At 41.3% G+C, this 21,643-nt stretch overlaps 1 protein-coding gene across 2 annotated transcripts in view; it reads right to left on the bottom strand.

Moving 5' to 3' along the window:
• The window catches only part of SRD5A2 (steroid 5 alpha-reductase 2), a 40,835-nt gene extending 22,166 nt beyond the window's left edge, over positions 1-18,669 (bottom strand). Inside the window, exon 1 of one of the 2 annotated variants that reach the window (XM_041756770.1) lies at positions 18,310-18,669. In XM_041756770.1, coding sequence (XP_041612704.1) covers positions 18,310-18,590 — 281 coding nt within the window. In that variant the 5' untranslated portion in view covers positions 18,591-18,669. The remainder of the gene's footprint in view (positions 1-18,309) is intronic. The other variant, XM_041756769.1, reaches the window with a different exon arrangement.
• Between the last annotated feature and the right edge of the window lie 2,974 nt (positions 18,670-21,643).

The following is a 21,643-nucleotide window of genomic DNA, read 5'->3' as shown; positions in this document are numbered from 1 at the left end:
TGACATTGTGGCAGGCTTCCCCCAGAATGAGCAATCTAAGATATAGGGCCAATAGTAGCTCCCTTTTTGTGACCTAGTCTCAAAAGTCACATACCATCACTTTGCCACGTTGTATTTGTCAGAAGCAAGTCACAAATTCTGGCCCCCATTCAAGAAGATGGTAATTGGGTACCATATTTTCAAGGAAATTGTGTCAAAATAATTCATGGGCATATTTTTAAGCTACCACAATGACCTTGGTAACTTAACTCCTCCAAACCTCAGTTTTCCATTGATGAACAGAGGATAATAAGGATGCCACCCTCAGAAGTTAATTAAAAGGATTAAATGGTATAATTGAATATAACTGGTACATATTAGAACTTAACGACTCTTTCTTTCCCCAACCAAGGGAATATATCAGCTTCTCTTTATAAAGCTGAGGGCCAGCACAAGACCAACAGTGAAGCTGGTCTTTGTGCCCTAGTCATTGTGCCTGTTCACATCACATCTATGAGCCTCTCTCCTACTGATTCCCTTTTATCTCAGGTTCTCAAGATCCTGAGACTCACTCATTTCCAATTGGAAAAACAAATTGTAATCGACATATACAATTGGAAAAAAATCCCACATGCCCTTCAAAAGAATCCAGGTTTGGTTTTTAGACATGTTAACCCAAAGATATATTGCATCTGTTGTATTTGCCCCTAATACTCATTCTTCCTTCTTAGAGTACCTAGCTTGGATCAGCTTCCTATCCTAGCCTGTGAGAGGGCGCATCCTTGTCAGGCTCCTGGGCCAATCAAAACTGGGATAGCCTTATCACACTGGTTGTTTCAGAGATCAGCATGTGACCCAATAAACCCCAATAAGGTTTTGCTTACATTTTTTTGAGAACTGTTCTCCATGTATCCTGGGTCAAAGAGGATGTAAGCTCTTAGATCCTACAGTTGTCTTGCCACCACTTATGGACAGCCTTTCTGAGAACAGAATCTGTAAAGGAAGAGCCAAGAGCTGGAGAGAGAAACTGAGTCCTAATGGGATCTTTGGAACCACTGCATCAATCTGGATCTGATGCTGCAATTGTTCAGTCATAAGAGTTAATAAATTCAGGTCCTAACTTCAGCATATTTGAATTGACTTCTCTGTCACTTGGAACTGAAAGAGTCCTGATTAAAGCACCACCACACTGTTCTCTTTTGAAATAAGCATCAAACTTTTCCAAATATAAAGCCAGAATTGGTGAGGGTTTTGGGTTGCATTTAATAATAAAATAGAGTTTCCCCCAAATTTTTCTCTTTGGAGCAGAACCCACCAAGAGGTTCTTTCCTTATTGGAGCCTCTCTGTATGCCAAAGGCATGGGGCCAACTGGTCTTCTGAGCCCTTGGCTCACTTTTCTCTGTCCTTCCCAAGAAATAACAAACACTGACAATGAATAGTCACTTGTCCGTATATACAAAGATGATACCTGTTATTGTAAATAATAGTTTTAGATATATTAGAGAGTGGGATGTGAAGGCCAAAAGCAAAGACAACTAAACACAAAATGAGTCAGTAATACATCCCATCCAAGCTTACATTTTTTATGGACCTTGTGTAGAGTGTTGAATGGTGGCCCCCTAGAAAAGACATATCCATGCCCTAAATCCCTAGAATTTGTGAATATTACTTTATAGCAAAAGAGTGAATATTGTGTTATATGACAAAATATGTGCTTAATTAAGCTTTTTGAAATGATTTTATTTATTTATTTTAGAGAGAGAGAGAACAGAAGCAGAGGGAGAGGGAGAAGCAGACTTCCCGCTGAGCAGGGAGCCTGAGGTAGGACTTGATCCCGGGACTCTCAGATTATGATCTGAGCCGAAGGCAGATGTTTTAACAACTGAGCCATCCAGATGCCCCATAAATTAAGCATCTCGAGAAGAGGAGATTTTCCTGGATGTACCCTAAATGCAATCACATTTATCCTCATATAAAAAAGGGCAGAAAAAGAGAAGACAGATACACAGACAAAAGGCAACGTGAAGACAGAGAACAGAGTTGTGACCACAAGCCAAGGAATGCTGACAGCCACCAGAAGATGGAAGAGGCAAGGAATGGATTTTCCTTTAGAGTTTATTCAGGGAGCATAGCCCTGCTGACACCATGATTTCAGACTTCTGGCCTCCAGAATGGTGAGAGAAAAAATTTGCGTTATTCTAGCCACCCACTTTGTGGTATTCCCTGTAGCAGCTACAGGGAACACCTTGCTAGAGCACTATTAAGCCACTGAATTTAATTTCAGTTCAGACATTTGGTAGAGAAATACCAGTGAAGGTCAACAGACAGCTTATATTTATATAGTGCTTACTCTGTTCTTCGCACACATGAACTCATTTAATCCCTGGAGATAGCTATTATTATAGTTACCCGAGGAGATAGGTATTATTATAATTATCCCATTTTATACTTTAGGAAACTGAGGCACAGTGAGGTTAAGCTAGCCCAAGGTCACACAGCTATGAAGCATCAGAGGTGGGATTTGGTGGAGCTAGCTCCACTAGGTGGAGCTAGTTCCAGAGTTTATGCTCTTGAGCACTCTGCTCTATAGCAGTTACTATGTGGAAAAGAAGAATCAGTCACATGGGCATTTGTGAGAACATCTGAGGTTCTCACTTCTGGTTGCACTTTCAAATCACCAGAGGGGCTTTAGGAACACTATAAAGAAGAAGCACACTGAAGACAAATTATTCGGAATCTTCAGTATAGAATCTTGAACACCAGCAGTTCTTAAGAGTTCCCTCAGATGATTCTAATGTGCAGCCAGGACTAAAAACACTGATACAATAACCTCCAGTTGCAGATTTAACTAATTTTTTCAAGTTGGCATCGACCAGGTGTTTGGCTTCTCCAAAGGCTATGTCTACGCAGAGAAATTAGATTGCCAAACCTAGTAAAACGCCCAGTTCAATAAGACCACATTGTTTTTTCCTGCATGGAGTAGCTGACCATTTCCTATCAAGGGCTGTACCAGGGGAACAATTCGATGTGAGGTTTCCCCTTGGGATCCTGCGACTTCTTCTCATCTTGCTCCAACATCCTACAAGTGAGGATAGTCAGGTCCCATTGTCAACCCCCAGCAGATGTCATCTGGTTTGAATTGTCTAGTGGTCAAGATCCAGTAGATCTTTTTAATTATGAAAAACATTGAGATGATTAGCTCATGAAAACCTAAAATACAGTAAGCCATTTTTAAGTTTTCTATATATGTGTTTTTATATCTTCATATTTATGTCCTGGGACATAATCAGCATAATCAGGGTCTGGGAAACCCTGAAACTGCTCACTCACTCACTTCTCTTTCTTCCCGCTTCTATGTCAATATAGAAGTTCAATCTGAACATATACTGAATTGTCAAACTTTTGAGGAACTTTGAGAGTTGCCTCTGAGTGATAGAAAGATAACCATTACTGCGGTACAACCTCTTACAAGAGACATATTACTACTGACCACTATTTATGCCCTCAAAGGTGAGAATCTGAGTATACAAAGAGAATCAGATCAAACTCTTGGTATGAGTAATTAATCAATTAATTCAAGTAACTAGTCTAACTTTTCTTTTTCTTTAAGTTGATAAATTTGAGGTGGATTTTGGCATTGTGTAGGCATACCTGCTCAGCCACTCATGCTAACTGCTCATGACCAAATAAATAAATTGTAAATGGAAACATGGGGTGGTTTCCAGCTTGAAGCACAAAGTTCAGCAAGCCTATTATTGTAGGCTCAGGGCAAGACATGTTCACTGTTGGACACAAACACATCATTTCTGTAAGCGCAATTTTGCATCCTTTATTTCTCATTGTTTGCAAAAAGAAATTTCTGGTTTTCTAATTCCAGCTGTTCGGCTTCATACTGCAGCTTAGATTTATAGGGCTTCTCATGTGGTTTGCAAACTGTTTTATATAGCCATGTGTCAATGAGGCCTATATAGTGCCATCATTCTGAGAATCTCTGAGAGGTTTCTACCTTCATTTAAATATTGTCCTGGGACTCAGTAGCCCTGATCAAAGGGCACAACTTTCAAAGATAGATCTGCCTCAGTGCATCTCCCTCCTACATCTTCATTCCATCGTTCATGCCGATGAAAAAAGAAAAAGCCTTTTCTGAGGTCTCTGTGGCAGAATTTACCACGTGAAAGTTTCAGATATGTCACTCATAAGCATCTGCTGATATCTCCCACACTCTATTCTCCATCTTATACTTTTAAGGCCACCTTGCCAGCAATAGCTACATGGAGCCACACAACTCCTACAAAAGAAACCACCATTCTCCTATCATGCTGAGCTCTCCACAAGTTCAAGAATTTATAACATGGGACGTAAAGGTCATTGCACATTAAGCCTGAGAATGGTAAAAGCAATAGGGTCATAATGAAAAAAAGGAAACTGTTATGGGTTGAATATCTGTGTCCCTCAAAATTTCATATCTTGAAATCTAACCTAAATCTAATACAATGTGATGGTATTTGGAGGTGGGGCCTTTGGAGGTAATTAGGTAATAAAGGTTGAACTTTTGTGAACAGGATTAGTGCCCTTATAAAATGAGGCCAGAGAGCTAACTCACCCTATTCCTACCATGTGAGGATACAGCAAGAAATCAGCCACCTTCAACCCAGAAAAGAACTATCACCTAAACTGGACCTTGCTAGCACCATGATCTTAGACTTCCAGCTTCCAGAATTGTGAGAAATAAATTTCTGTTTTTGATCAGAAATTTGATCAGATCTGTTTTTAACCACCCCAGGTCATGGTGTTTTGCTATAGCAACCTGAACTGAGACAGAAACACTCTGAACAAATTGCTGGAAAGTTTAGAAACACAAACCAATGAGCTTTGGTATAATAACACTGAGTGCAAGCAGAAGCCACTAAAACCAGCAAGTCAACAAGCACTGAAAATGATCAAATTCGCAAAGATAAATGTTAAACCCCATTGGAAGGACTTCTGCTTCCAGTTAAGATGAAGTGACAAGGATTAGACTTACCCTCCAGGCTGAACAACAAAAATACAAAACAACAAGACAAATTCTATGAAATAATGATTTACAAAACATTGAACATCAGGCAATGAAAGACAAGGATCCCTGAGAGAGACACACAAAGATGATGTGAGCCTTATAACTGATCCAGGTTATTTCTTTGAAAGAATTTTCCTTCTCTGAGAAGGGAATCTCAGACAGAGGTTTGAAGACTTGCTGCACTGAGAAAACACAACTGAGATTCCAGATCAATACATCTAGAAGTCGAAGGACAAAGTAATGAAGATGCAAGAGATACAAAGAGACCTGCAGAGAATACTTAAGTATTCAGCAAAGCCTTAATTAACATACTTATGTAAGGAAGGGATCACTCAAAAGGACTAAAGGGAACAATGCCCAGTGCTCACACATGATCAACCAGACAGACAAAGTCATAATACATGGAACATTGGGTAGAGTATTCATAAAGGCCTTACCTCAGAGGAGAGAATTAATTAGCCTTGTCACTAGCACTCTTCTAGAACCACTGAAAAAAAATTAGATCAAGACCTGAAAGGATCAAATTATTTCCAAGTAATTCAACTGCATCCCAGAGTAGAGCTCAAGAATATTTATAGGAATACAAAAGTATTTAACACCCAAGAAGCTACATCTGACCATCCAATCAAAGACTAAAGACTGCCAGGTATGCAAAGACACAGGAAAACACCCATATTTTGAAGAATAATCAATCAAAACTGACCTAGAAATGACTCAGATGTTAGAATTAGCAGACAATGACATTAAAATAGCTATTATAATTGTCCCAGTTATGGAATGAATAAGTCATGGGGATAAGAGGTATATAGTCAATAGTATTGTAAAGCATTGTATGGTGACAGATGGTAGCTACACTATGGTGAGCACAGCATAATGTATAAACTGGTTAAATCACTATGTTGTACACCTGAAACTAATATAACATTGTGTGCCAACTGTTCTTCAATTTAAAAAAAAAAACAACTATTATAACCGCATTCCACATGTTCACAAAATTAAGTAGAAGCATAGAAGATAGCAGAAAGATGAAAATCACACTTCTAGTGATTAAAACTACCATGTCAAAAAAAAAAAAAAAACACTACCATGTCTGAGTTGAAAATATCCCAGATGGAATTAAGAAGATAAGACAACGCAAAAGAAGAGACTATGAATTGAAGACATACCAATGGAAACTACTCAAAATGAAATAACTGAAAAAAAAAAAAGAATAAAAAAAAAGGAGTATCAGTGAACTCTGGGATGGTTTTATACATGCATAGGTCTCATAGATATGTAATTGCAGTTTCTGAACAACAGGAGAGAGAAGAAGGGAGATGAAGAATATTGCATAAAAATGGTCCAAATTTGATGAAAACCTTGTCTATGGATTTAAGGAGTTTAAAGAACCCCAACATTAAAGTCATGAAGAAAACTACATCAAAGAATATAATTGCTCTAAACCAATGATAAGGAGAAAACAATAAATATAGACAGAGATAAAAAGACACAGGTATAGAGGAACAAAGATATGAAGGACAGCCAATTTCTTTTTATAAGATTGCAAGCAAGATGACAGAGGAGTAACATCTTTAAAGTACTGAAAGGACAGCTGTCTTTCTAGAATGCTATATCCTAGAAATATATATCTTCAGGAAAAAAAGGAGACATAAAGATATTTTCAAATATTCAATCTAAAAGAACTGTTCTAAAAGAGCTAAAGTTCTTTAGGTGAAATAAAAAATAATCCCAGATATAAATATGGACCAATCCCCAAAAGTGAAGAACATCAGAAGTGGCAACTACGCAGGTAAATATATAAGTTTTTTATTATTTAAATCCCTTTAAAAGATAACTGACTACTTAAAAAATAATAGCAATATGGTGGAACTTTTTGAAGCATGTATATAAGTAAAACAAATAATGACAATCACATACATTTTAAGAGAAAAAATGGAAGTATTTATTTCATATTCTTATACTGTACATGAAGTGGTATAATAATACTTGAAGACAGGATGCCTGGGTGGCTCAGTTGCTTAAGTGTCTGCCTTCAGCTCAGGTTATGATCCCAGAGTCCCACATCAGGCTCTGCACCAGGAGCCTGCTTCTTCCTCTGCCTATGTCTCTGCCTCTCTCTGTGTGTCTCTCATGAATAAATAAATAAATAAATAAATAAATAAATAAATAAATAAATAAATATTTTAAAAAGAATTCATAGCAATAAATGCCTATATTAGAAAAAGGAGGTCTCAATCTGTCTTAAGAAACTAGAAAAAGGAGAACAATTAAACCCAAAGCAGAAGGAAGATAAATATAAATATCAAAACAGCAAACAAATGAAAAGAAAACAGAAAAGTTAACATAGAAACTCAATGAAACTAAAATCTGGTTTTTTGAGAAGATTAATAAAATTGATAAAGCTCTAACTAGAAGATGGGGAGGTAGTGAGGAGACATAAATTACTATTATTAAGAATGAGAGGGGTGACATCCCTCTAGATTCTACAGATATTATTATTATTATTATTTTTTTTTTTTTTAAAAGGGCTGAAGCCCTAGTGATCACCAGAGCCAGGTACTTCATTTTTTTTTTTTTAATTTATTTTTGATAGTCATACAGAGAGAGAGAGAGAGAGAGAGAGGCAGAGACACAGGCAGAGGGAGAAGCAGGCTCCATGCAGTGGGAGCCTGACGTGGGATTTGATCCCGGGTCTCCAGGATCGCGCCCTGGGCCAAAGGCAGGCGCCAAACCGCTGCGCCACCCAGGGATCCCGATTCTACAGATATTAAAAGGATATTTGTGTGTTGACAATTTGCCAAGTAATATGATTACATTCTAAGGGATCTTCAACATCCTAACTCAAAGTATCATTAGGAGAGGTGACAATTTCAGGAGCTAGTGATGTCATAGTGGCTCAGTAAAACAGAATTTACACATAAATGGTGACTTCCCTCAAAGCAGTGCCTACTTGTAGGAGTGTCTTGATCTCTAAGGACATTTAATTCCCTGGTCAGTTTGGAAGGTACTTCTTAAAATCTTATAATATCAGTCTTATTTCTTCTATTAAGTTTAGTAGGACTTAAACCACTAAACACTGAAAATATTACAAGAAAAATGCAAATGCAGGGTGCCTGGGTGGCTCAGTTGGATGAGCGTCTGACTCTTTATTTCAGTTCAGGTCATGATCTCTGCTCAGGTCATGATTTCACAGTAATGAGGTCAAGTGAGGAGTTGCTTGAATTATTTCTCCCTCTGCCTCTCCCCCCACTCTCTCTCTCCCTAATAAATAAATAAATCCTTTTAAAAAAGAAAAAAATGCAAACCTGAAGTATCAGCTATTTACATCATTTTGTACTCCAATCATTATCAATTTTAATTCATATATGTTGATGTGGATTTTTCAGAATGCAGGTCTATTTTTTTTTTTACTAAATGACTTTATATATTTATTTTCATCGTGTAATCCAAAAACTAATATTTTTAAGTATACATGATATTCAATCCTATTGATTATAATCAGCACTCAATTATAGAGCATTTAAGTAAATTTTAGTGTTTCACAGTTGTGAATAGTAACACCGTAACTTTATATAAATTGATTTCTTTCTTTTCAATTATGTCCCTTCAATATTTCCCCTAAATGAAATTCCTGGGGGGGAAAAAACACACAAAAAAAATGAAAAAAGTGAACAGTTTTTCAGCTATTATTAAACATTGCCAGATTAGCCTCACAGAAACTTAGAGCAATTCTCAGGGCCACACATATATATAATTTTCTCATGGGTCCATCTACAGTTTTTTAAAAAATCTTTATTGAGGTATAATTAAGAACCAACTGCACATATTTAAAGTATGTAATCTGATAAATTCAGAAACTATCATGATATCAAATCCTAAACGCATCCATCACCACCAAAAGTTTGCTCATACCCTTGTTTATAATCCCACCTCCTATCCCTCTTTTTTCCCTAGGAAACCACTGATACTTTATATACTCTAGATTAGTTTCAATTTCATAGAATTTTATATGTATGGAATCATAAGGCACTTTTTTTCGCTTGGTTTCTTTTACTCAGAATAATTATTTTGCATTTCATCCCATGTTGTAGCTCTCATCAAATAGTTCATTCCTTTTATTTTTATTGTGAGTAGTATTCTATTTTATGGATTCAACACAGTTTATTTTCGCCGGTTGATGGACATTTGGGTTGTTTCCAGGTTTTGACTACCACAACTAAATTTGCTACAAATATTTGCATACAAATCTTTGTATAAATATGTGCTTTTATTTTTATTGGGAAAATAGCTAGCAATGGAATGGCTAGGTCATATGGTAGGTTTATGTTTAGCTTCTTAAAAGACTGCCAAAATGTTACTCAAAATGACTGCTGTTGTAATTCCCATCAACAATGTAGATGAATTAGTATGGTCAGTCTTTTTAGTTTTTAGCCATTCTAGTGGATGCATAGTGGTATCCCATTTTGCTTTAACTTACGTTTCCCTACCAACTAATGATATTGAGCATCTTTTCATGTTTTGTTTTTGTTTTTAAAGCTATTTATTTATTTATTTATTTATTTATTTATTTATTTAAGATAGAGAGAGAGAGAGAGGAAGGGAGGGAAGAAGGGAGGGAGGGAGGCAGAGACACAGGCAGAGGGAGAAGCAGGCTCCATGCAGGGAGCCTGACATGGGACTCGATCCTGGGTCCCCAGGACCAGGCCCTGGGCTGAAGGTGGCACTAAACCACTTAGCCACCCGGGCTGCCCATCTTTTCATGTTTTTATTTGCCTTTATGTTTTCTTTAGCAAAGTATCTGCTCATATCACACGATGCAAATGCAATTTGTTAAGGAAAGAACAGTATTTTCAATGAATGATGCCAAAACAATTGGATACACATATACAAAGAAAGAAGAACTTTGATTCATACTTCTTACATTAAAAAAAAAAAATTAACTCAGGGCACCTGGGTGGCTCAGTTGGTTAAGCATCGAACTCTTGATTTCAGCTCAGGTCATGATCTCAGGATTGTGAGATTGAGCCCCACATCAGGCTCAGCACTGGGCATGGAGCCTGCTTAAGATTCTCTCCCTTTCCCTTTGCCCCTCCTCCATCTAAAAAAATTAACTCTAGATGGATCATATACTTAAATGTAAAACCCAAAACTATAAACCTTTTATAAGGAAGCATAAGAGAAAACCCTGTGACCTAAGATTAGGCAAAAATTGCTTAGCTTGACATTAAAAGCACACACAAAAACAGAAAAATTGGATGGCATTTAAATTTTAAACTTCTGATTTCCAAAAGACATGGTCAAGAGAATGAAAAATAAAAGCTACACAGACTGGGAGAAAATACCTGCAAAGCATGTATCTGGTAAAAGATTTGTATCTGGAATATATAAGGAACTTTCAAAACTTGAGAATGTGAAAGAAAGGACCCAATACTCTAATATTTAGATTTGTTTATCAGATTTGGGCAAGTAAAGAACATTTACTGGGAGACTGAGGGAGGCCTTATACTGTTGTTACAGAGAGCAGTCAGGGGCAGGAGAGAGAAATAGACACCAAACACAGAAAAGGATCAAGGGATGTTTCACAGTCAGATAGGAAAAAATGTCAAAAGCTTGTTGCCTGTTTTCTTCACAGCAACTTCTAGGATCAGCCTTGACAACATGGCCCAAGTATAATAGAAGGGTTTTAAAAAGAGCTTGGAGCCTGATTAAGGTTTGGATAGTAGAACTAGATATTATGGCATATATTCAAATGATATTTGGTATTAAAAAGAGGAGAGGCATTCCAAGTCAGAGTATATGAAGCCCTGGGCAATTTTAAGTCATAGATCCTCAGGTCCCTTTTCCTGACTGAGCATCACCTTCTCACCCACAGATCTGGGAAGAGACCATCCTTTGCAGGACCAGCTCAGGTGCATGCCCATCACTACCACTCACCCTCACCAGTCACTGCAATCAGATGGAGTGCAGTCATTTGCGAAATAGCATTAATGATAGTGATTGTCTCAAAGACAAAATGAGATAACCAATGTAAATCATGTAACATAATTCCTGGAACACCCAGAGCTCGATAAATATTGGTTCCCCCTTCCATTTCCCTCTTCTCTAACCAAATGGAAGGCAAATTGCACTGCTGGCCCCAGTTCACAGGGTTTTTAAATTTAGAGCTCCTAGGCTGAGCTCTTATTAAAGGATCCTGGGTTAAGCACGGAGACTTTTTAAACAACTTGATTCCAGATTTTGATGGCCTCATTGCCATATGTGGCAGGGAGTGAAAAAGCAGAATGAGAGGTGCTGCAGGCTCCAGAACCAAGTTGCCAGGCTCTGGCAAAAATCAATAGGTAGACAACTTTTCTATTCTATCTAGAAATAGAAAAGCATTCATGACCACCCCCCACTCCCCACACTGGCTGAGGGCCCATCATGAGAGTATCAGCTCCTGGCCTTTCCACTGTCCCTCGCTTACTCCTCCTTAGTGAAAAAGTGAATTGCCTGCTTGGTGAGCTTAAAAGCAGCACCTCTCCAGAGGTGTGTACAGCTCAGCTCATCTCTCACTCTAATGTCTTTTCAGAACAGGCTCCACTGGGAAAAGCCTGTGGTTGTTCAGCTGTGAGCATTGCTGGACATTTTTTGAGGTACAGTGTTAGCAGGCCCACATGATCTAAAATGCAAGCCATATTGCCCCAAATCAACTTTAATTAACTCTAATAAGGGTGGTCATTTTTGCTGAATTCCTAGGTTTATCTCCCAGTTGGTTCTGAACTTGGGTGGGGGAGAGGAGAACCCTCTATTCTGTGCAAACTCAAGCACAGACAAACACCAGAGACAGCACATTCAGTGGCATGATTGGGTCCCCCTTAGGTCTCCCTCAATTTGCATTTTCCCACCTGCTCTAGGCCTCTCAGACTGACATCACCACCACCAACTTTCACACCAGAAAGAATGATAGACACGTGGGACAACTGGGTGGCTCAGCAGTTACGTGTTTGCCTTCGGCTCAGGTCTTGATCTCAGGATCCTGGGATCAAGTCCCACATCAGGCTCCTCGCAGAGAGTCTGCTTCTCCCTCTGCCTATGTATCTCATGAATAAAGGAATTTTTTAAAAATGATAGACATATAACGATGACTCTTTCTTGCATTCCTTCCAGAGGGCAAGCACCAGATGTAGTATTTCTGTGTCTCTCACAGGACCTAGCATGGTTCTGAGCATGTGGAGCTCTGATAAAGAATCAGAACACTGGGTTCAAGCCCCACTTCACCCCTTCCTAGCCATGTGATTTTATATACATTACTTAACCAATTTGGATCACTGTTTGCTCACTGTATCTGTTCTTTTTAAGTGACATTACGTTAGAAGGAGCTTTTCTTCAATGTGGCAAAAATGAAACAGTCAAGATCTTTAAAGCTGGTTTACATTTTTGGCAAACAGCTCTGCATTTTTCAGATGTGCTTATAATGTCATCTCATTTAAAATGTAAACCCCAAGACTCCTACTATTTCCCACAAGTGTTCAGATAAAGGACTTGGAACCTAGGAATTCTCAGAAAAAGATATTACTACCAAATTCCTATTTAAATGTACCAGAAATGTTCTAAAATTTGCCCACTGCTTTGCTACAGGATTTAACAAAATTTAATCATAGTATTACCAGGAATACAATCAATTAACTGATTGTAAAGCTATGCCATTCATGGTTTTCTTAAGGAGGAGCTGGCAAGAACTGGAGCCCACAGGCCAAATACTGCCCACTCCCTGGTTTTGTAAATAAAGTTTTATTGGTACACAACCACACTCATTTGTGTACATATTATCTGTGGCTGCTTTCACGCTACAATAGCAGCGTATGATAGTTGTAACAGAGACTGTATGCTTGTGAAGCCTAAAAGAGTTACAATCTGGCTTTTCTACAGAAAAAGTTTGCTAACCCTCATTCTAAAGAATCTTTCTTTAAATTAAAAATATATATATATGTGTGTGTGTATACATAAAAATCCCCCCAAATCTATATATATAGATTTTATGTATATGTACATATATACATTTTAAATATATATGTGTGTGTATATATATATATATATATAAAGTCCCCCCCAAAAAAAGTCTTTCAGCTAATCTTACTTGATCAAATTATGTCTCAGGAATGTCCTTAACACATGATTAAGTGACTACAAGAATATGGCTTGCCCTGCATGGGCCTTTCTTCTCAATCTGCAAGAGAAGAAATTTTTCTAGGTGGTTTCCAGTGTGGGCATCAATCAATACTATGACTCTCAGCCAATGAGTAATTTCCTTCATGAGGTTTTTGGAGAGTTTTCTTGAGTTTTTATTATTTTGTTTTATATTTAAAGACACATTTCTCAGGTACCTGGGTGGCTCAGTCAGGTAAGTGTCTGCTTTGAGCTCTGGTTGTTATCTTGGAGTCCTGGGATTAAGCCTCACATGCTCCCTGCTCAGCTGGGAGCCTGGTTCCTTCTTCCTCTGTCCCCTGCCCCCCACCTCATGCTCCCTCTCTGCCTCTCTCTTTCTCAAATAAATAACTAAAATCTTTTTTTTTAAAAAAAGACATATTTCTCTTTTTTTAAATTGAAATGTTGTTGACACACTATGTTACATTAGTTTCAGGTGTACAACACAGTGCTTTGACTACTTTATATATTATGCTATGTTCATCACTAGTAGAGCTACAGTCTGTCACCATACAACACTATTATAATACCACTGACTGTATTCCATGTGTTGCACCTCTCATCCCAGTGACTCATTCATTCCATTACTGAAAGCCTGTATTTCCCATTCCCCTTCACTCGTTTTGCTCATTCTCCACCCCCTCTTCTTGGGCAGTCATCAGTTTGTTTCCTTCATGAGGTTTGATTACATCTGAATATTTGAGACATCTGCATCTCTTATGAGATTGGAGAAGTATTGGCAAGGTTCATCAGGAGACTCAAATTCCAGCCTCCTCTGCCGCTCATTGACTAAACCTCTTGGTGCTTTACTTCTATAAAATGAGGATGCTGGACAGATGAGGATGAAGTTCCCTTAAAGCAGATAATTATGGTCAGGTGTGTGTAGTGCATCGTAGAAGGCCACACTGGCTGCTATGAAAACCCAAGGAATGGTACCACACCTGGATTTACAGGGAAGGGACTCAGAGAAGGCTTCTTAGAGGAAGCAATCCTGATCTGAGTTTTGAAGAACAGGAAAGAATTCATGCTGTTGGAAGAATGAACTGACAAATAAAGCAAAAATGCATCTCATAGAAGCCATCATTTTATTTGGCTAACTAGGAAATGTCATCTGTTTCAACATCTAAGCCTCAGGAATGATCTAAGTTCAAACAGACTCTAATGAGTCTGTTACACCTTGTTTCTGGATACTCATCATGAAAAGTCACTCCGCAAGCAACTTTTCACAATGTAGTCCTCTTTTTTTGTGAAAAGATATTTCTTTTCCTTCTTCAGCTAAATATCAAATCTTGAAAAAGATATCAACTGCCACAGACATAGGTGGTAATGATGATCATTGCATGGGATACAAAGGCTTCTTGGGAAAATGAAGATCAATCAGAGAGTATGAGCAAAGAAAGGATCATTCCAGGGCTATGGGCAAGGTCAACGAAAGATAACTGACTTCACACAATTTTGGCAGTGGATTAGACAATATGCTTACACAGCAATCATTGTCATGTGGCTAGACCATCCAAACATTCACAACAATAGATTCTGAAAGGAGGAGAATTATCTCAGTTGACCTAGCCATGCAATCTCAGCAGTGATTTCTAAGTAGTCACTGGCTCTCCCACAATCCTCATCACCTGCACCAATGTCAGAGGTAGAACTCATTCATGCATTCAACAAATTTAGTGAGTACCAACTATGTAATACCAGCACTTTTCTATACACTAGGGACATAGTCGTGAACAGATGAGACAAAAACCCTTGCCTTTGTGGAAGTTAAATTCTAGTGTGTGATTTTTGGATGGAGAAAAGTACAAAGAGTTTTAACTTCTAACCAAAAAGACGTATTGCTGTTCTGCACAGTCCTGAAGGAACATTTTGTAAAAGAGTCCAAGCCACCCATGAGCCAGCCTTCCTCCTGATCCCTTGTCCCTTCATCTCAGTCTCTGTGTCACAGCAATTTGCAGAACACAGTAAAGTCAAGGCAGTCTAATGCTTTTTTCTTAACGCACCCTCATTATCAAGCCACATGACTCCTAAAGCCTCAAAACAAAAATGTTCATAGGTCCTGAACCACTTCTGGAAATCTTGGCTGAGAAAACACACCTAACTTCTGAAAAGAATTCAGGTTGCAAAAATGTGCATCACTTTAAACTACCTTCCCTCCTGCAAAATAATGGGGCGAATTAAATGCCCAACTATAAATTAATGGATAGGTAAATTATTGCTTTTACATAAGATGACATCACATGCATCCATTAAGATTATATTTACAAAGATCCTATGATAATGTGGGAAAACACTTATTATAAAATATTAAGTAACCAAGCAGAACAAAACTATATATCTTCAATACAACAAGCATGTGTAAAAATCAACTAAGAAAAATAAAAGCCTTGATGGAAATGTTCCAAAACATTAACCACTGATGTACTTAGGTGTTGAAATTATGGGTGTTTTCTACTTTTTTGTATTTTCCTTTTGTTCTTTAGTGAATATTTCTTATCATCAGAATTTTAAAAATAATAATTCAAGTATAGAACAGCTTATCATGGTAGCTAAGAGCCTGAGATCTTATTCAGACTCCCTGTATCTGAACTATGTGTGGCTCCTCAAATTACTGTGAGACCTTGGGCAAATTATTTAAACTTTTCTCCTCCTTAGTTTTTCACCTGCAAAGTGGGGGTGAAAATAGTGCCTCTCTACACAGGTTGGTGTGAGGATTAGTAGATGATTCATGAAGAGTGCTCAGCAGAGTATAACATCTCATAAGCACTCTAAATAACAGATTCAAGACTCCAGTGGCCTCAAAGAAAGAGCTCACACAAGAGAGAAGGTGGACACACATTACATTTTCACATCTCAGGAACAACTAACCCAGAGCTGTGTTTTCAGTGGATAATTCTCCCTCAGTCAGAATCAATCCCCAAATCCTTGACGTATAGTTTAAATTTTCTCCTGAAGAAGATGGACAGTATGTCCATACTTATTTTGTGGGTAATTACTTCCTTGGTCTTTGTTTCTTTTTTAATGTACTGGTCATCATTTATTGTGCACAGTAACTTTTGTTTTCAAAAACAAGTCTGAAAATAAAAATAAATAAAAACAAAATAAAATTAAAAATTAAAAAACAAGTCTGAAATTATGTTAATAGGACTATCAGAAAATACTAATCATTACTTTAAGAGGAAATGACCTCATAAAAATACTGTTTATGGTGCTGACAGTTGTTAATTTGAAGATAGAAGCAATTGTCTGATAGAATCATATTTTTTGTCAAATGTTGGTTCCAAAAACAGTGAAATGAAAAGCTAGCCTCTTAACTCCTGCACTCAACGTCCTTTTTTTTTTTTTCTGTACAAATTAAACCATTTAAATCTGAGTAAGATAATGTGGTTGTTCATTAAACCTGCACCTTGTCCACAACAGACTTTTAGTAAATATTTGCCGAAAGGACACCCATTTCTGAAATTTTAGTTCTTATGGCTAATCTTATGGCTAATACTCATCTTTTTAAAAGAATGAGAACTCAGTTCAGATTGCATAAATGTTCCTTGTCTGAGGAAAGCATCTGCATCCTACAGACCAACTGGAAAGCCAAGGCTCTGGGTGAAAGCAGTAACCTCTGCCTCTAGACTTCTTCCAGCCTACTGCTACCTACAGGTCCAGGTCCTGGGCCTGAGCCGTGGCCTCCAGCCCAGTCATCTCTGCTGCAGACAGGCTGCCCCACAGCTCATTCTCCTGCCTAAAGGGCATTTGAGCAACTCAGAGTTTTTCCATAAACTGACCTTTGTATTATTAGAGCCTTTAGGAAATTTTTCTTAGAAACCAGAGACCTCCCTTCAGCCCCTTAACAAGTTTTTCCCTCTATTCCAACTACCTTTCCAACTTAATAAATTTGTGGATGGCTTCACCCCCTTTACTATCCTACATTCTTAGTTCCATGTTAGCTTTACATCTCAGAAATGGTGAAATGTACATCGGCCCAATAAAATAATGAAATAACAAAACAAACAAACAAAAAGATCGCATAAATATTAAATCTTGACCGATAAAAGAGATCCAGAGGACAAGGCAGGTTAAAATGCGTTTCTTTACAACTCCTGTCTTGAAACGAGGCATCCTTATGGAAAAAAAAAAAAAAAAAAAGGAGTTGTGCCTTTCAGCTTCCCGCATTCTTTACCCTAATTTCCAATCTAGACTTCCTTGATCTTTGACCCTAGAAATTCTCAATTCAAAAATAAGGCTGTGCGCCTGGTCGTCCTTGGTTTGGTTTGGCAACTTTCCCGCCGTGGAGTCTCCTCGCGCGGAGTTTGTCTGCGTAACGCGGGGAACGTCCTGAGCGGCGGAGAGCCACGGGCTGAGACCCAACCTCGCGGGGCGCCCGCTGCGTGGTCTCCGGGGGAGCCCCCCGCCGCGCTCAGCCCGGCTTCTGGTCTCGCAAGCGGGGAGATGCCAAACGCGGAGCGCGCAAGGGGACAGTGGCCGCTGCGGACCACAGACAGGGAAGGAGTGTGCGCGCCGGGCACCTTGCTCGGGCGCCCTTCCCTCCCCCCGGGGCCCGCAGTCCTTCTCCAGGCTCTCCTTATACACCAGGAGGCAAAATTGCCCCCAATTTGGGATTCCTAACTCGGAAGACCGTTTGAGCCGCGCAGCACCCGCGACTCTTCCTCGCTTGCGTCCCGGGAGCTGTCCAGGTAGAGCGGTGGGGGCCCGCGCGGCCCCTCGGCGCGCAGGGCGCGGGCAGGCGGGGCGCCCCTCTCGCTGCGCCCGGCGGCCCCTTCGCATCCTCTCGCACCGGCCCAGGCCCGCGAACACCGGGTCAGCCGCCCCTCGGAGCCGGGTTTCCTTCGGGAGATGCGGCTCCGCAGACTCCCTCCGGCTCCCAGCCGCAGCCCGCCCCCGCCCCGCCCGCGCCCCGCCAAGGAAAGGTGTCGGAAGCTGCAGCGGGGAGAGGGGCTCGAGCTCCCGCCCCGCCGCAGCCGGCGGATCTGCCCCGCGACGGCTGCTCGCCCGGGCCCGGGGCGCTCCCGGGGGCGCCGCGCTCCCGGACGCCGAGAGCCGGGCCGCCGCCGCGCCCGCAGGGGGCAACCGCTACCTGTGGAAGTAGTGCGCGCAGAAGAGGCCCAGGAGCACCGTCGCAGGCTGGCCGAGGAGAGCGCGCGGCTGCCGGGCGAGGATCCCCGCGGGCACCGCGAAGGAGGGCAGCTCCTGCAGGAACCAGGCGGCGCGCGCGGGCAGGCGGGGGGCGGCGGGCGTCAGGCCCTCCGAGTACTTCCCGTAGCCCGAGGGCTTGGCCAGGCACAGGACCAGGGCCCCCATGGCCGCCAAAGCGGCGCTGCCTGCCAGCACCGGGCTCTGCTGGCAGCGAATGGGCATCGCGCCGCGCTCCCCGCCGGGGCCGGGGCCGGGGCCGGTGCCGCCGCCCGCGCACAGGCGAGCGCGGTCTTCACGGCCCCTTTATGGGGCGCTAGACGCCACCCTGCGTCCGCCCCTTCGGCCTTGGCTCCCGCCCTTCCATCCTGCCCGCGGCCCCGCGCGGCCAGCCCTCGCCCGGCTCAGCGTCGATGCCCCTGCCGCAGCGCTGGCGCCAGGGCAGGACCGCGGGTCCTGGGGGCCCCCGCCGGCGCGCCCACCTCGCCACCGCCTTGCACCGGCGCCCCCTTGAGCTGCCCTTCGAAGACCCGCTCCTCGCCCCTCGCCCTCTGCGGCCGCAGCTCCTAGGACTAGGAACTCAGGAGAGGAACTAAATCACGGGGCGATTGAGCCCTGGGCCGTGGTCTGTGCCGCCGCCTCGAGCCTCCAGATCCGCCCCGAGCCCTCCCTGCCCCCGCTCCCACCCGACCCCGGGCTCGGCCTGCAGCGCCTCCCGCGCGCGCCACGCCGACTGCCCAGGGCCTCGGTGCTCCTTGGCCACGCTCAGTCGGTGGCCCCTCTGCCCATCGCCCCCGGGGCCCTCGGTCCTCCGCGGTCGGCCCCTGTCGTGCTGGTGCGCCCTGGGCCGCCCGCCTCCGTCCACGAGGCGCGCCCCCAGCGCGGGGGCACCAGCCAAGCTTGCGGCCCCGAGTAGTGAGGCGTCGGTCCGCCCTGGCCTCCCCGCCGCCCCCGGATCCCTGCAGCCGCACGACCCCGGCTAACGTCCACGGCTTCGGCCGCAGGACGCCCTCTCCGCGCTCCTCGCGTGAGTGAGTCGGGTCCCACACGGTGGTGGCTGGAGATGCTACTGTGCCCTGAACATCCAGACGTGGTTCTTCCATCTATTTCCCACCCTCTTCTCATCCCTCACCCCCTTGTTCACTCTCCATTTCTTCCTCCCTCCGCGGATTCACTACGCAGACGTCCTTGGCTGCCCTCCGCCTACGTTTCATGCCCCTTTTAATCTCTTCCGTCTCACTTTGACCTGGTTTCCTCCTCTACGTTGGCCTTCTCTTCCCGAGTGCTGCTCACATCACTCTTCATCTTCTCGTCCCATCTCTAATAGGCATTACTTTATCCCTATTATTGTTCCCCTCTGGTCCCTACTCCAGGCTCCACCCTAGCCCTCCCTCTTTCCTTGGCTTTCTTTATCCTTCTCTCTTAACTCCAACTCACTACCTCTCAGGAGCACCGCTCAGTATCTCCCCATCACCCCTGCCCTGTCCTACTGGCTGTACCAAGGAAAGGCACACTGTCCCATCTGCCCAGTTTGAGGGTGTTTCCTGATACCTGTGACATTTTCCAAATTTCCTGAGAATCCCATCTTACAGATCCAAGAACCTTGGTAAACCCCAAGCAAAATAAACACACACCCCTAACACACTCAGCAATCACAAATTTGATGGCTTGAAAAACAAAAGTTTATTGCCACACACTTCTGGAGGCCAGAAGTCTAAGATCAAGGTTTCAGAAAAGTGAGTTCTTCTGAGGGCATTGGAGGATAATCTGTTCCATGACTCTCCTCTAGCTTCTGATAATTTGCTTGAAATCTTTGGCATTCCTTGGCATGCAGAAGCTTCATTACCATTTCTGCCTGAATCTTCACATAGCCTTTACTCTGTGTGTATATATCTGTGTCCAAATTTTTCCTTTTTATAAGGACATCAGTCATATTGGATTAAGGGCCCACTCTGCTCCAGTATGATCTCCTCTTAACTAATTATATCTTCCATAATCCTATATCCAAATAAGATCACATTCTTACATGTTTGGGGTTAGAACTTCAACATAGAAGTTTTGAGGGAGAGGGACACCTGAGTGGCTCAGTCGGCTACAAGTTGTACTCTTGGTTTTAGCTCAGGTCATGATCTCGGGGTTTTGGGATGAAGCTCCCCATTGGGCTCCATGCTGAGTGTGGAGCTTGTTTAGGATTCTCCCTCTCCTGCTGCACCCCCACTCGTGTTCTCTCTCCAAAAAGAAGAGGAAGAATAAGAAAAAGAAAAGGAAGAAGAAGAAAAGAAGAAGAAGAAGAAGAAGAAGAAGAAGAAGAAGAAAAGAAGAAGAAGAAGAAGAAGAAGAAGAAGAAGAAGAAGAAGAAGAAGAAGAAGAAGAAATTTTGAGGGAGACACAATTTAATCAGCAGCAATGATTAACCTCAGTAAACTATAAAACAAAATATGCTTTCAATGCCTGAAATCACAGTATAGAAATGGGAAATGGTGAGATATCGAAGTGATTTTTTTAAGATGGAAATTCTAACTAATAATACACTATATGTTAATTGATTTTTAAATGAAAGAAAGGAAGAAGGAAAGAGAGAGAGAGAAAGAAAAGAAAGAAAGAAAGTTCTAGAACCAAAAAATCCAATTTATGAAATAAAAATTTATGGGATAGACATACAACTGGACAAAGAAGATGGAAGGAAGAATAAGTGAACTTCAAGATAATTTGATAAAAGGCAGAAATTTACAAATTCAAATTATTCAGTGAGAAATAAGCAGAAAAATTACAAAGTCCATGCTGAAGCAAGTCATATTTAAGTTATTGAAGGTCCAAGATAAAGGACAAATCTTAAAGACAGCAATAGAAAAACAACATATTATATTTAGGAGGACAACAATCTGATTAACAGCTAACTTCTAAAAAAATTTTAAGAAAATAAAGAAAAAGCTAACTTCTTATCAGAAGAGAATGTAAATCAGAAGAGAGTGGAACATCTTTAAAATGCTGAAAGAAAAAAACTCTCTACCCAGAATTCTACCTATATCCAGAAAAAGTATTATTCAATAATGAAGGTGAAATATGAATATTTTCAGTTAAACAAAAACTATGAATATTCATAACCTCAGTACAATAAGCAGTAAAGTTCTTGTGACTGAAGGGAAAAGATAACTGATAAAAATATAAAGGATGGTGAGATACAAGTTTATAAGGTTGCAAAATTTCTATTTTTTTTAAGTGAAGCAGTATATCGCAATGTAGTATAACTACATTGTGACAGTTATGATGTATGTTGA

This window comes from Vulpes lagopus, chromosome 5, assembly GCF_018345385.1.
Source record: "Vulpes lagopus strain Blue_001 chromosome 5, ASM1834538v1, whole genome shotgun sequence".
In the NCBI taxonomy this organism is placed as follows: domain Eukaryota; kingdom Metazoa; phylum Chordata; class Mammalia; order Carnivora; family Canidae; genus Vulpes; species Vulpes lagopus.
The sequence above is the reverse complement of the archived record's forward strand: the minus strand, read 5'-3'. Positions and strand labels throughout refer to the sequence as shown.